The 14,616-nt window shown below is 45.6% G+C and overlaps 1 protein-coding gene across 1 annotated transcript in view; it reads left to right on the plus strand.

Moving 5' to 3' along the window:
• NRDC (nardilysin convertase) overlaps positions 1–14,616 on the plus strand; it is an 86,268-nt gene that overhangs the window by 30,193 nt on the left and 41,459 nt on the right. The window contains 5 exon segments of the mRNA XM_044001929.1: positions 266–339; positions 3,601–3,696; positions 5,451–5,573; positions 6,991–7,048; positions 13,877–13,950. Coding sequence (XP_043857864.1) covers positions 266–339; positions 3,601–3,696; positions 5,451–5,573; positions 6,991–7,048; positions 13,877–13,950 — 425 coding nt within the window.

The raw sequence follows: 14,616 nt of genomic DNA on the forward strand, positions 1-14,616 counted from the left end.
AGGCAGTGCTCTACCACTTTCTAGGCAAGTTAGTCACACCTGATTGGTGAACACTGATACACAAAGAAACTTTTTTTTTTGGAGACAATCAGGGTTAAATGACTTGTCTAGGGTCACACAGCTAGTAGGTGTCTGAGACCAGATTTGAACTTAGGTGCCCCTGACCCCAGGGCTGGTGTTCTATGCACTGTGACACCTAGCTGCCTCTAAGAAACTTTCTTAAAGGTTATTAGTATGCAAAACCAATTATTGTTCATTTTCCCAGGTGGGCGCAGTTCTTCATTCATCCCCTGATGATTAGAGATGCCATTGACCGTGAAGTGGAAGCTGTTGATAGTGGTAAGTCATGCATGTGTTGTCCCTTCAAAAAAGTGGATTCTGAGACTCTGATAGCCAGGATACTCGGCCTTTATCTTCATTGGGCTTGCCTTATACCTTAGTGTAAGCACAGTGTAGTGACTGAAGAGCTGCCCTTGGAGTCAAGGAGACCTGGGTTCAAGTCCTGTCTTTGACACACACCCTTCTGTGCCTCAGGCATTGGGAGAGGGACTCTGCCCATGTCATTCCAGGTCCAGTCCTTGGTCTTCTTCAATGTGATGGTGCTGCTTGAATGGGCCATCCCTGAAGTGGCAGGTTCTGAGATGGATGCTTTTCAGAAGGAGAGTCATTTACACTTTTTTCCTTTTTGTGAGGAGCCGTCTGGAGCAATGGGTGACACTCTGTCTTGTCTTTCCCTCATTGGGCCCTGATGCCTTGCTGCATTTCTCAGGGGTGCTTTGGTTTTCACTTATTTCATAGGCATCTTTGACCAAGTGGAAAAGCACCCTGGATGTGGAGTCAAAAGACCCGAGTTCAAATTCTCCTCTTGCCTCTGGTTCTTACTAACAGTGGGATCTTGATGAAGGCACTCTTCCTCTTGGGGCCTCTTGTTGTACCACCTGCTTCATAGGGTGGTTTGGAGGGTCAGGGAGATAGCATCTGCAAAGCTCTAGAGAATAGTCCACCAAAACACGAGCTTATTGTTGTTACAGATAAACGATAAACGATAGGAGCCCCTGATATAAGTGATTGGTTTAATTCTCTGTTAGAATAAGAAAAGAATCCCATTTTAACTACTGCTTTTTCTCTTTTCTTTTCTGGCGAGGCAATTGGGGTTGAGTGACTTTCCCAGGGTCACATAGCTAGTAAGTGTTAAGTGCCTGAGACCTGATTTGAACTCAGGTCCTCCTGACTCCAGGGCCAGTGCTCCATCCACTGCGCCACCTAGCTGCCCCTACTGCTTTTTCTTTTGCTGTTGAAATTTAATGATGTCCTTGCATAGTAAAAATTATGTGCTGTTCATGTTGCTCAAATGTGGGAACCAAGTCGAGCAGTACAGTCAACTCTACTGTAATGCCTGTTTTGAAAACACAAATTTGTTCCAGTGTGATTGATACGTTAGGGAACAATTTGAGCACAACAGGAATTTCATGTTTGCTTATGTGTGATTTCGTCTGTGACAAACACTCAGTGAAAGCAGAGACTTGCACCCAGCTGAACTGGGCTGCATAGGAATGCACAGAACACACACATCCCCTTCAGACATCTGCCAGCCACCTCAGTTCTCTCGGCGGGTTCTCCTGAAGATTGTGTTTGCCATTCTTTCTGCATTCAGGAACTTTTCTTTATGAAAACATCGTTCCGTTAGTGTCTGAGACATGTCTAAGTATCTTGGGTCACAAATGTCAAGCAGTGCATCCAAAAGTAAAGCTTTAAATAGTGAGAAGAAGCTTGAAATAATAAGGGTTTTGAAAGAAGTAAGAGAACATGTGCTGTCTCCCGAGGAGCAGGCACAGGCATAAAGGAAGCTACCATGGCCTGCCAGAGACACCACCACACCCGCATCCGAGGCTGGGAGTCTTGGACTCCTCACCCCACTTTTCCCACAAGCCCCAAGTTTTGAATTGTGCAGTGGTGCATGGCACACTGACTTGTAGGAATGAATGCATGGGTTGTGTTATAGTACTGGCCTTATGGGCCCTGTGTATATAAAGACAAAAGTGATATGCCTGCCCTCAGGGAGCTTAAGTTCACACAGTGAGATGTGGTGCTCAAAGCTTGCTCACTGTGAGTCTCCTCAGAGAGCAAGGGATGAGCATGGATATTCTTAAGCTGAAGTCTGGGAACTTGTGGGTTTGCTTTTTGTTTTTTTAAGTGAGGCAATTGGGGTTCAGTGACTTGCCCAGGGTCACACAGCTAGTAAGTGTTAAGTTTCTGAGTTCGGATTTGAACTCAGGTACTCCTGACTCCAGGGCTGGTGCTCTATCCACTGCGCCACCTAGCTGCCTCGAACTTGTGTTTTTTTTTCTTTTTTTTCTTTTTCAAGGCAATGAGGGTTAAGTGACTTGCCCAGGGTCACACAGCTAGTAAGTGTCAAGTGTCTGAGGCCATATTTGAACACAGGTCCTCCTGAATCCAGGGCTGGTGCTTTATCCACTGTGCCACCTAGCTGCCCCCAAAATAGGAAGAGTTTGGTGGGGGCAGTACCAGGAATAGTATAATTCTATTTATTTATTTTTTATTATTATTATTTTTATTTTTAGTGAGGCAGTTGGGGTTAAGTGACTTGCCCAGGGTCACACAGCTAGTAAGTGTTAAGTGTCTGAGGCAGGATTTGAACTCAGGTACTCCTGACTCCAGCGTTGGTGCTCTATCCACTGTGCCACCAGAGAACTTGTGGTTTTAAAAAATATTTTGATAACTAAATTTCAGTATAAGTGGTTTCCTTATTAATCCCCCATATTTATTGTGTGTATGCTTAGTAGGGAGATTGTAATTTGTTCCTTTTCTGGAGCCTTCTTTGTTTCCCTTCTTCAGCTTTCCTTTGTGAGCTTTTGGCCCATTGCTAGTATTTCTGGGATTCTTTGTGCTGTGTTTTAAGTCAGCCTTCAGTGAGTTTGTGTCTTCATTGATTGGTAACTCCTGCATCCAGTATAATGGGATCATTGATTTCAAGGTGGAAGGATCCTTCAAGGCCAGTTGAGTCCAACCCCTCATTTTATAGATGAGAAAACTGAGGCCAGAGAGATTAAGTGACTTGTCCAGACCTGGGGTTTGAATTTAGTTCATCTGACTCCAAAGCCAGTGCTCTTTCCACTGTACTATGTTCTTGGTTTAGATTAAATTATGGTTAGTATTCTGGTTCAGGAAAGCATGCAATCGGTCACTATTGAAAGTACCTTAAAAAAACCTTGAGTGTTCCCTGCTGGTGCCTTTGAAAGGAAGCATCATTATGTTTGAGCATGGAACCTTTATCTGGCACTAGGCTTGGGACTGTGGTGGAAGGGAGAAAGGCTGGGCTCTGGCAGATTTCACAACAGGGAGGAGAGAGAGAGACCCCTGCCAGCTCCCCAGTCACCTCTGGCTGCCCTGATCACTAAAGGTGCTGTCATCTCTGAGGGCTGCGCTTGTACTGAAGAGTCTCTTGAAGTTAAGTGTGACATTCCAGACACTTAAGAGCTGCCTGCCCCTACTGAGAGATACGGAGTGTTGTCATCATGGGCTCTTGGAAGGCCCTTGCCTATATCCTCTTAGTAATTGCTCCTTCTTTATGATTGACAGAATATCAACTTGCAAGACCTTCCGATGCAAACAGAAAGGAAATGCTGTTTGGAAGCCTTGCCAGACCTGGGCATCCCATGGGGAAATTCTTTTGGGGTAAGTTGGGTTCTAAATGTATCCACGTTGTTTTATTTCATGTCTTCTCAAAGATCAGGCCCTTTAGTAGGAAAGCTGTTGAAACAATAGGCCACCCTATGTCTTGACTTCACCTCTAGTAAAACTTGTCCTTAAGGGCCAACCCAGGAGTTATAGATAACAGACTGTTTCTGTTTAGTCCTGCCTGGAAATACTGATGACTTGAGGGGGAATGAGTTAGAATGACCCTGCACGACTGGAGCATAGCCTCCTTTATTTGGGTCCAATGTTTGTTCTGGCTGAGCTCATTGGATGAAGGGCTTCCTACTGAAGCACCTGCTGGGTTGCTTATGTCAGTGTGGTTGGTGTTGCTTTCTTGATGGTGTTTTCACCTTTGTTCCTTTTAAGGACAGTGCTGTCATTTTTCACTTTGTAGCCACAAGGGTACCTCAGATGCATAGTAAATGCCTGGTGCTTAATGAAGGTCTGTGGAGTTGACTAAATCTGGGCATCTTCCAGAGTGATTTTTCTCGACTCTTCTGGGAAAAGGGCTTTAGATAGCCACTAAACAAGCATGCATCAGTGACCACTGTGTAGGAGGTGTTGCATGGTTAGGCCCTGGGACTTGTTATCTATTTCCATTGAAAAGAAATTGATGATTTTTTCCCCTAGGAGTAAGTATTGTTGAATGATTGGTTTTGTGGCTCATTTAAACACCAGAGAAAATTCATTTCAGAGAGGTGAGGGATTTATCCTGGGGCTTTTCTCTGTGCTGTAGCTTTTATATGCCAGAAGCAGCCTGTTTCTGGGGTCACCTTTAAGTGCTCTAGAGCCTGTGCCCTGGCAACAGCAGTGTGGGGTAAAAGGGGGCACTGGATGTCCTCTTTGCCTGCTGTGTGTACTCTTGCTCTGAGTGCTTAAAGGAAGCAATGTCAGGTCAGATCATCCTCTTTCTTACAAAAGGAGCGACCCACTCTTGTGAGAAACCAAAAAACAAACATATGACCCAAACACAAACTCCCCACTAGGGAAATTTAATTGAAATCTTTTCTTATGTCTACTTGTTTCAGTTCAGTCTGCTACCAGTAGTGTTTATAAGTTGTTTGACTTGTTTGTCAAGACAAGTAAGGTAGTAGGAAGAAGCATGGAGTTAATCATTCTTTTTTTATAAAGCATGGACTTCTGGGAGCTTTTCTGAGTCCAGGCTGACCCTGGGTTTGCTCTCCCCTCTTGGAGTCTTTCCATCTGGTTTGGGGAACTGTCAGAACTAACGGTGCTGGCAGAGCCTCGGAGAGCTCAGGGTCACCTAAATGCTTCACTGTAGAATGTCTTGTGGCCGAGGGTGGGTGTGCTTCTGTCATTCAAACAGACCCGTGCGACCCTTCAGTGAGTTCTGTGTGTATGCGGTGCCATGGAGACAGCTCCATGAGGAGTCTCAAGTTCCCTTCAGGCCTGTGGCTTCTGGCTGAGCCCGAGTTTGTCCTGGCTTTGTAGATGTATCCACTGGTACTTAATTGGAGTCAGAGTCAGGCCACTGGGAAGTGTTTGACATGTAGTAGAAGAGGACATTGAGCTTAGATTCCTGGTTATGCCGTTGCCAGTAACAATAGCACTGAAGGTTTGCTTTCCCAGTCTCTTTATCAAACTGGGTAAGTGCAGCACAGTTGTATGAGTATGATACCTCTTTGGGTTCAAGAATTGGAGCATATGAGGTTGGTGTATGAGGGTATCTTAGCAGTCTGCCATTGCTGTACTCACTCTTTCATCTTTCCCAGGGAATGCGGAGACCCTCAAACATGAGCCAAAAAGGAACAACATTGACACCCATGGCAGACTCCGGGAGTTCTGGCTGCACTATTACTCTGCGCATTACATGACCCTGGTGGTGCAGTCAAAAGGTAGGAAGATGCCTGTACCCCTGGCTTCAGGCTGAGCTGCGGGTGGGCAGTGGGAAGGTAGGAAGCCTCTGACTAACTCCGGAAGCAGTTTTATGAGCATCACCCAAGGGCCACCAGTAAGAAAGAGGTCACAGGATCAGTCTGGCTATGTCCCTGCATTGGGTGTAGGCTTGTGGTCTTGTTTGTCTCTCCTGCTGGTCTGGATTGCCCCAGTGCACCATAGGTTACCTACATTAACCTGAGCCCTGGCAGAGTAGACCTGCTTGGAATCCGGTTTTCCCTCCAAATAGCAGGCTTCCTCGTGAGCTGTGTCTTTGTGCCATGGCCTCCCCAAGTATCCATCCCATATCAGCCCCAGATGTTAGGTTTTTCTTCTCTGATGGCTTTGTTGTGTCCCAGCTTTGCCCATTCCAAGCCCTGGGCAAACGTGTTGCGCTTTGGCGCTGGCGCTGGCCCTCTCAGCTTTGTCTTTTCCAGCCTAATATTTCTGGGCTCAGTTACAAAGGTGGTTTTTGAGCTTTGGCCGAGTGCCAGTGAAGGCAAGCTGCTGCCGCTGCGGCTTCAGGCACATCCCTTGTCTCTCCTCCCCTGGAGCTCGTTGACAAGACGTGTGCGAGGTAAACCACAGATAGGACAAAAGGGTTTAAATAGGAGCGATAACTGTGCAGTAAATGGAGTCTCCGTGCTCAGCCGTTTAGGAGGAAAAGAAAGCAGAGGGTTAGATGGCAGGGGCAGCTTGCTGTTTGGAGGTGCTAGCACGAATTGTAGAGGCCAGCTAGTCTTAACTCCCACATTTTACAGATGAGAAAACTGAGATGCAGAGAGGTTGTGGCTCTTCCATTTATGGGGCTATGTCCAGAAGAAAGAGCGCCTTCCCTTCTGAACCACTAGGCTCTCCTCCTCTCCCTTTCTACTGGGATTGCCACGCTTAGGGTCCCTCTTGGCCATTAAGGCTGGTTTGGTATAAAGGTAGGCGTCTCGGAGGATGCAGACCTTTCTTCTTCCTGAAATTCTCCTGGAAGAAGAATGTTGGCATTTATTTTATTTTCTCTTGGTCTTCCTTCAGCCAAGCCAAGAGCTTTCTAGTTTGTTTGGCCAGACCAGCCCTTCCAGGGTCAGAAGGCTCGCTTTTCGGGCCCATCTCCAATGTGAGTCTGATGGGATCTTGGGAGGTGACGCTGCCCCTCCTTCACCACCTCGTTCCAGTCTGTAGCCACTCATTTTATGGAGAAGGAAGGAAGCGCAGGCCGGGAGGTTGCAAATTGGTTAGGGTCCCACAGCTGGTTCTTAACAAAGCTGAGATTGAAGTCCAAGGTCTCTCTCCAATCCAGAGTTCTTCTCATTATACATACAGTTACAAGCAATCTGCTGCCTTGAATAAATACATGGCATTTCAAGTCTCTTTACTTTCTTCCAGAAACACTTGATACCTTGGAAAAGTGGGTGACTGAAATCTTCTCTAACATCCCAAACAAGTAAGAGGTTTCCTTTCTTTTCTTTTTTAAAAAAATGAATTAATTAGAAAATTTTTTTGTGGGGCAGTGAGGGTTAAGTGACTTGCCCAGGGTCACACAGCTAGTAAGTGTCAAGTGTCTGAGGCTGGACTTGAACTCAGGTCCTCCTGAATCCAGGGCCGGTGCTCTATCCACTACGCCACCTAGCTGCCCCGAGGTTTCTTTTCATATTTAGAACTGAAAGGTCATTGAGTGTCATTGAGTGCCACCCCTACTCCCTCCTTTCTTAGGAGGAAGCCAGGGCCGAGAAGCAAGATGAATTGCTCAGGGTCTTGCTCTTAGGCCAGGACCTTTTCCAAGGGTCAGAGTTATAGAAGGTTGTTTGCAAATTGGGTGTCATTACTGATTGCTCGTGAAAAGAACTCGTCTTGTTTCTCTTCTCACTGGGAGATGCTTGGTGAGAACAGGGGATTACCTGAGGGATGGCCTGCCTGCTCTACTGATACACATATGGCTTTGAGAGCCCTTGAGGAAAGTCCCTTGTGGCTGGGAGAGGGAGGGGGACTCTTGTGGGGGGCTTAGGGGAGAACAAGGCCAGGTGGGGCCTGGTAGGGGTTGCAACAACTGCACCATTGGAAGGAGGACCCACCTGGAGAACCCAAAGCCCCCAGACTGTAAGTGTGTGTGCACACTGAGCTTGTTTGGCTGTGTCAGGGTTTGTTGTGGCCCCAGGTGCTAACATGTAGCTAGCGTACAGAGTTTTGGGTGGGAAGCATCTGTGTGTATCTATTTTTTTTTTTTTTTGTGAGGCAGTTGGGGTTAAGTGACTTGCCCAGGGTCACACAGCTAGTGTCAAGTGTCTGAGGCTGGATTTGAACTCAGGTCCTCTTGAATCCAGGGCCAGTGCTTTATCCACTGCACCATCTAGCTGCCCCCCCATCTTTTGTTGTTGTTGTTGTTGTTGTTAGTGAGGCAATTGGGGTTGAGTGACTTGCCCAGGGTCATACAGCTAGTAAGTGTTAAGTGTCTGAAGCCGGATTTGAACTCAGGTACTCCTGACTCTAGGGCCGGTGCTCTATCCTCTAAGCCACCTAGCTGCCCCCTGTGTGTATCTACCTTACATGCAGGCGTCCCCAACTTACAAGCAGGTTGTGTTTGCTTTTAGTCACTCGCTTGCTTGGAACGAAGAATAGATTTTCTCATAGAAATAGTTTTATGAGTGATGGCTGGGTAGCCAGGCTCTCTGTTGTTGATCAAGTCACTTAACCCCTGTTGGCCCTGCAAAAAAACAACCACAGAGAGCCCTCGTCAGCTCCCAGCTGGACTGTTCGTCTGGCCTGTTCATTGGTTGTCCAACCTTCATTTTCTCCAGTCTGTTTTCCTCACAGCTGCCAAACGGATGTTTTTAATGTGAAGGTTTGAGCATGTCATGCCCCTGCTCAGGAAGCTGCAGTATCTCCCTGTTAACAGCTTATAGTTTGAAATGTAAGCTCTGCTGTCTTGGGCCCATCCTACCTTTCCAGGCTTGTTAACACTGAAGCAAAAACCAGGCCCTAAGTCTCTTGGTTTTCCATAAGACTCCCCTTCCTGCCTTCTGCACTGCAGCCAAGTTTGCAGCCACTTTCTTCTGTGGCCTAGTGAGAGAAGCTTGGGCTCCCTTCAAGGCTCAGACCAATGGCTGCCCGAGAGTCCTTCCAGACCCGTAGCCTATATTTACTGACCTGTGAACATGTTGGGTGCCCACAGTAGACCAAGCTCCTTCGGGACAGGGTCCATCTCTCTCTTTTTTTTTTTTTTTTTTAGTGAGGCAATTGGGGTTAAGTGACTTGCCCAGGGTCACACAGCTAGTAAGTGTTAAGTGTCTGAGGCCGGATTTGAACTCAGGTCCTCCTGACTCCAGGGCCGGTGCTCTATCCACTGCGCCACCTACCTGCCCCTGGGACAGGGTCCATCTCAATTCTGCATTTGCAGCCCTAGCACAGTGCTTGGCACATAGTAGGTGCTTAATATCTGTTTGGTTATTGATTGAAATCATAGCTGGGGGCAGGGGGGGGGAGGGGCAGGGGCAGGTCCCTGGAAGCATCTGTCCTCTGTGGTACAGGGCTGTGGCATAGAGGTATGTGAAGGAGATCTGCAGAAATGTCAGGGGCAGTGGTCCCCTGTGTCCAGGTGAATTAGAAGTCAAGGTTGCACCCTATGAGTGTGCTCCTGTGGATGGGTGATGACTAAGATAGAGCTGAGACCACTGCTTCCCAACTGGGGATGCTTTACCATCCGTGTCTCAGTTCTGTGGCCTTGATGAAGACACCAAAGGAAGCTCTGCTACCAGCCATAGCTTTTGGGGGGGTGTTTGCAGGATCGTGGCACAGCCACTGCCCTCATCACTGTCAGCTAGAAAGGGATTGATTGTCGTCAAAGCCCTGGGCCAGAGGCTCTTGCCCAAATTGACCATGTGGTCTAAGGGGTCATGCAAGGTAGGACAGAGGGGCATCAGATAACCCAAGGATGGCATTGTTGGGGGAGAGCTGGGCAGGGAAGGGGAATTTGATTGGATGGAGGAGGTCAGTTTCCTCTGACCTTCCTCTGAGCTCTGAGTCTTAGAGGGAATGGGGAGGGTGGACATTGCAAGGATGACATGAGCCAGGCCCACGGAGGACCAGTTGAGCTGGTGCTTCCAGTGTTTGAAGAGAGGACAGTTAAGATAAAGCTGGAAAGGTAGGTTGGCAGCAGATTGGAAGACTGTTAACATGAGCCTCAGGAACTGCAATTGTCAGTCAATCAATAAACATTTATTAAGTACCTACTATATGCCAGGCATTGTTCAAGACAGTCCTTGCTAGCAAACACACACATACCAACAAGGGAAGGCATTAGAATTAAGAGCTGTAGGGAAAGACTTCTGTAGGGTTAAGCAATAGAGAGTCCATGAAATGGCCTCTAGGGGGCACCATAGTGCACAGAGTACTGGGCTTGGAGTCTGGGAGAGCAGAGTTCAAATGTGGCCTCTGACACTAGGAGCCTGGGCAAGTCACTTAAAAAGCTGTCTTCCTCACTTTCCTCAACTCTAAAATGGGGATATTTCTTGACTTCCCAGGGTACTTATGAGGATCAGATGAGATAATACTTGTAAAGTGACTGGTATATAGTAGGCACTTAATAAATGCTTATTCTCTAACCCCCTTCTCTTCCCCTTGAAAAGCTTTTGAATAGAAGAGGGATTTATTCAGATCTTTGGTGAAGGCAGATGAGCAGGTAGTTTGGACATGATGAATCGAAGAAGGGGAACTAGAGGGAAGACCACCAGTGAATAGACTTGAGGTAATAGGGGTGGTTGAGAGATAACCCGCCCTGTGGGGGTATGGACGGTAAGGAACCACCAGGAATCAAAAGGAAGGGGCAGAGGCCAGAGGCCTTGTGGAGATGATGAAGATTTTTCTCTCCTTTTCTCTCTCCTTTCAAGTGAAATTCCTTTTTGTTTTCTTTCTTTTTTTTTTTTTTTTTTAGTGAGACAGTTGGGGTTAAGTGACTTGCCCAGGGTCACACACCTAGTAAGTGTTAAGTGTCTGAGGCTGGATTTGAACTCAGGTCCTCCTAACTCCAGGGCTGGTGCTCTATCCACTGCGCCACCTAGCTGCCCCCTGTGAAATTCCTTTTTTAAAGGAATTCTTAGAATGATTGTGGGGTATGGATTCCAATTTAAAAAATATCCCAAAAGTTAGCAGAATTATGAAGAGAGGTTTCAGCAAATAAAATAAATCCTTTTTCCTTTTCTTGTGGCTGATGGGTAAACAGTAGACTTTTTCTTGTGCTGAAATCTGAACATAGCCTTTCAAATTATGAGAAGAAAATAACCAAAAAGGTGGCCTGTCAGATTGATTTTGAATAATGTCTGGCTCAATATTAGTTGAACCTCATTCACATTTCCACTGATTATTAGTAACATTATTAGGACACTGAAGTATTTCAGAAGATTTCTTGTTTCATTCATTTATTTTAGGCACCCCCTTCACCAGTTGAGATCTGGACTCTTCTGCACTTTAGCAGAAGGCATCCTCAGTGATAGTTTTAAAAAATTCTTGTCCTGGTGATGAGTCTTGCCATGCTTGACTGGCAGACAGTCCATCACTAGGCACTTAAAGCCATTGAAAGTTGCCTGAGTCCCCTCTCCCAAGAGCTGCAGGGCCACCTCTGACTGTGTGCTTTGAGGTGCCCCAAGGGGGAGTTTTGGAAACATAGTGAAAGTTGTGTTGAACTGACTTTCACTTTGTTAGAAACCTCGTGAAGGAGTGAGAAATCAATTGTGGGAAAAGGACCAAGGTCAAGTTGCACTCCCAAAAGCAAAGGCTTTTTTAGAATGGGGATTTACTCATTTAGGTCAGGGGTGGGTGAACAAGCTAATCCAGTCTGGGCTAGCTACTAAAGATTTTGATTCTTCAGTAGTAGTTACTGAAGACTAATTTGAGAGAGAGAGAGACAGAGACAGACAGACACACACACATATTTGGGTCTGAGGATGAGACAAAATACACACAGCAAACTTACATTGATATAATTTGTTGATATAAAAAGAAAGGATAGCTTGGCGTTTCACCCTGTGAGTCCTCAGGGGTCCTTTTGGGCCTGATCCAGGATCTACTGTAGCCCATGTGGGTCCCAACCAGCAGCTGGTCACCTCTTCACCCTATGCTTCTGTGTATCCGTCATGAGGCATCCAGGGGAGGGCTTCGTGGTTGTGCTTGTAGATTTCTCAGTCATTCTAGCATCTTCTGTCGATTTGTTCCCTTCCAGCTTCTGGAGAAAAAGGCCAGGCCTGAATCGACTACTTCAATGTATGTGTACATGAACGATTGTGATAATAACAATGGTAAAGATTAGCTTTTGTTTTTATAGCACTTTAAGGTTTGAAAATCACTAGCAGGGGGCAGCTAGGTGGTACAGTGGATAGAGCACCAGCCTTGAAGTCAGGAGTACCTGAGTTCAAATCCGGCCTCAGACACTTAACACTTACTAGCTGTGTGACCCTGGGCAAGTCACTTAACCCCAATTGCCTCACTTAAAAAAAAAATAAAAAAAAAATCACTAGCAGCTCTTTTCTCAGCATAACCCTTTGAACTAGATGCTGTTATTAGTCCCATTTTGTAGACGAGGAAACTGAGGTTAACGGTTATCTACCTTATCAGAATATATATCAGAATAATTGGTTGGAGGAATTGCACTATGCCTGAGGCATCTTTGTTTTTGCCCTTTATATATAGCACAGGCCCTTGCATAAAGGGTAGGTTGAGAAATGTTTGTTAAATGAAAATTTTGCTTGAAAGTTAGAATCACAAATTGTGGACAATGATTCCCTCCATCTCTGCATCTTATAGACCGTACCTTCATTCAAAGTTCAGTCCAACATATTTTCAAGGTGTTGGGAACCTGGATTTCAATGGGTTCAAGAGAATGGGTGTATGAGGCTCAAGGGAGATAATGGATATAAAGCACTATATAAACGCCAGTTGTTTATCATCACCATTAGCAGTTTACTGTCCCCAGAACTGCGGTCTAGTGATGACTTCATTCTCTGTGTCTTCCGTGCGCTTTTGCTGAGTTCAGTAGTTCAATATGTGGGTACGTGTTTAACAACCAGGACTGGGGGCTGAGGCGGGGTGGAGAGAGGCGTGCACACACACTTTCAGATTTAATCTGTGCTATTAAAACTTCCTTAAATTTCCTTACGTCTGGACTATCAACAAAACAATAAGCCAAGTCATGATTTGGAAAAACCAAAGTTAGGTCCGAGTGTCACCTTCTGGAGGCTTCCCCCATCGCTCCATTTTGGGGCTTCCTCACCCCAGAAGGGGCTTTAAAAGCCATTTAGCCAACCCTCCACCCCCTTTTGGACAGACAAGGAATACAAGCCCAGAAATGGTAAGTAATTTGTCTTAGGTCAGTGGAATAAGAAAAACAAATTGATAGCCTTCTTTCTCCGTATAGGTTACTTAATCTAGGAAGACAGTGGAGAGTAGACTGAAGGAGATGGGAAAATTGTTTAATGGTGCAAAGAGTGTTGACTTAGACTCTAGGCTTACCTTTACTCCAAAACTTAGTAGCTCTATAAACTTGGGCAAATCACTTCACTTTGGGGCTCACTTTCAATATCTATCAATATATAATGTGGGGGTAATTCTTAAGTGATCTTTAAGAAGAACACTCCCCCCCCCCAAAAAAAGAACAACACTGTTGGCTTTTAATTTGGGGGGGGGCAGGGAAATGAGGGGTAAGTGACTTGCCCACGGTCACACAGCTAGTAAGTGTCAAGTGTCTGAGGCTGGATTTGAACTCAGGTCCTGCTGAATCCAGGGCTGGTGCTTTATCCACCTCACCCTTTGACTTTCAAGTCCAATATGAATAGTAGCTCTTAGATGAAAAAGCATTTATCGTGAGCCTCATTGTCTTCTCCTTAATTTTAGAAGGGTGGGAGGTATTGGGCCTGAGGTCAGGATGAAGAGGAGGCTTACCTAAGAGTTGTTATAAATGAGAGCTCATGACCGAATTCTTTTCACCTGTGTATGTGTAGCAGACAAGGTAGATAGGGAGTAGATAGACCTGCTTGGAAATAATTGTTTAGAATAGACTTCTTAAGCTGGGGAGTGTCAATTTAAAAAACAAAAAAACCTGGTAAGTGTATTTTAACATAATTATTTTTTCTTTGTGATCCGATGTATTTTACTTTATGAATTTAAAAATGTGATTCTGAGGAGTCCATTGGCTTCACCAGACCGACTGCCCAAGGGGGTCAGGGCCACAAAATAGGTTGAGAGCCTTTGGTTTAGAAAGACTAAAAGATATTTGTTTTCTTTTCAGTGGGTTGCCTAAACCAAATTTTGGCCATTTAACGGATCCGTTTGACACGCCAGCATTTAACAAACTGTACAGAGGTTTGTGAAATTTCTTTTGTAAGTTCTTTTATGGAAATGAGAATTGGATGGCATTAGGACCCAGCACTAACTAGAGACAGCCTGTCCCTTGCTAGCTGGATGATCAGCTGTTGCCACTGCAGGTGGCCCTAGTGAGCATTTAATAAGTACACTCCTGTCTCTGTCTCTGTCTTGATATTTTCAGTGAGGTTTGTGACTCCAGGCTTTGTCAAGGGATAAACATGGAGGGAAAAGAAATAATTGTCTTAGCTTGCTTAGATGCTTAACTGTTTTCCTGTACCTTCTCACTTCCCTCACATTTTCCTCTTGTGGAGCCAGGCCCTATAACAACGTCATTGCCTGGCCTCTCTTTCCCCTTTCTGTCCCTTCTCCAGGGGCTGTTTGGATGTCTTTTGTCAGTTCCACACCTTCACCTGGAAGCTGACTTAGCCTGCCATCCACACATAGCCTGCAATGGTCTGTTGTTACTGCTTTTTAAGAATGGATAAACTTAAAGGCTCTGCATGGAAAACAGTCCTAGTGAAATGGAAATTCATTTATAGTATTTGAATTATTTTCCATCTTTGTTTTGTTAATGTGCATGTTGTTCATTGATAAAGTTTGTTTTAGCACATCACACAGAACCCCTAAAAGTCACACATTTCCCAAGAACAACAAGAAGTGGAA

This window comes from Dromiciops gliroides, chromosome 4, assembly GCF_019393635.1.
Source record: "Dromiciops gliroides isolate mDroGli1 chromosome 4, mDroGli1.pri, whole genome shotgun sequence".
In the NCBI taxonomy this organism is placed as follows: Eukaryota; Metazoa; Chordata; class Mammalia; order Microbiotheria; family Microbiotheriidae; genus Dromiciops; species Dromiciops gliroides.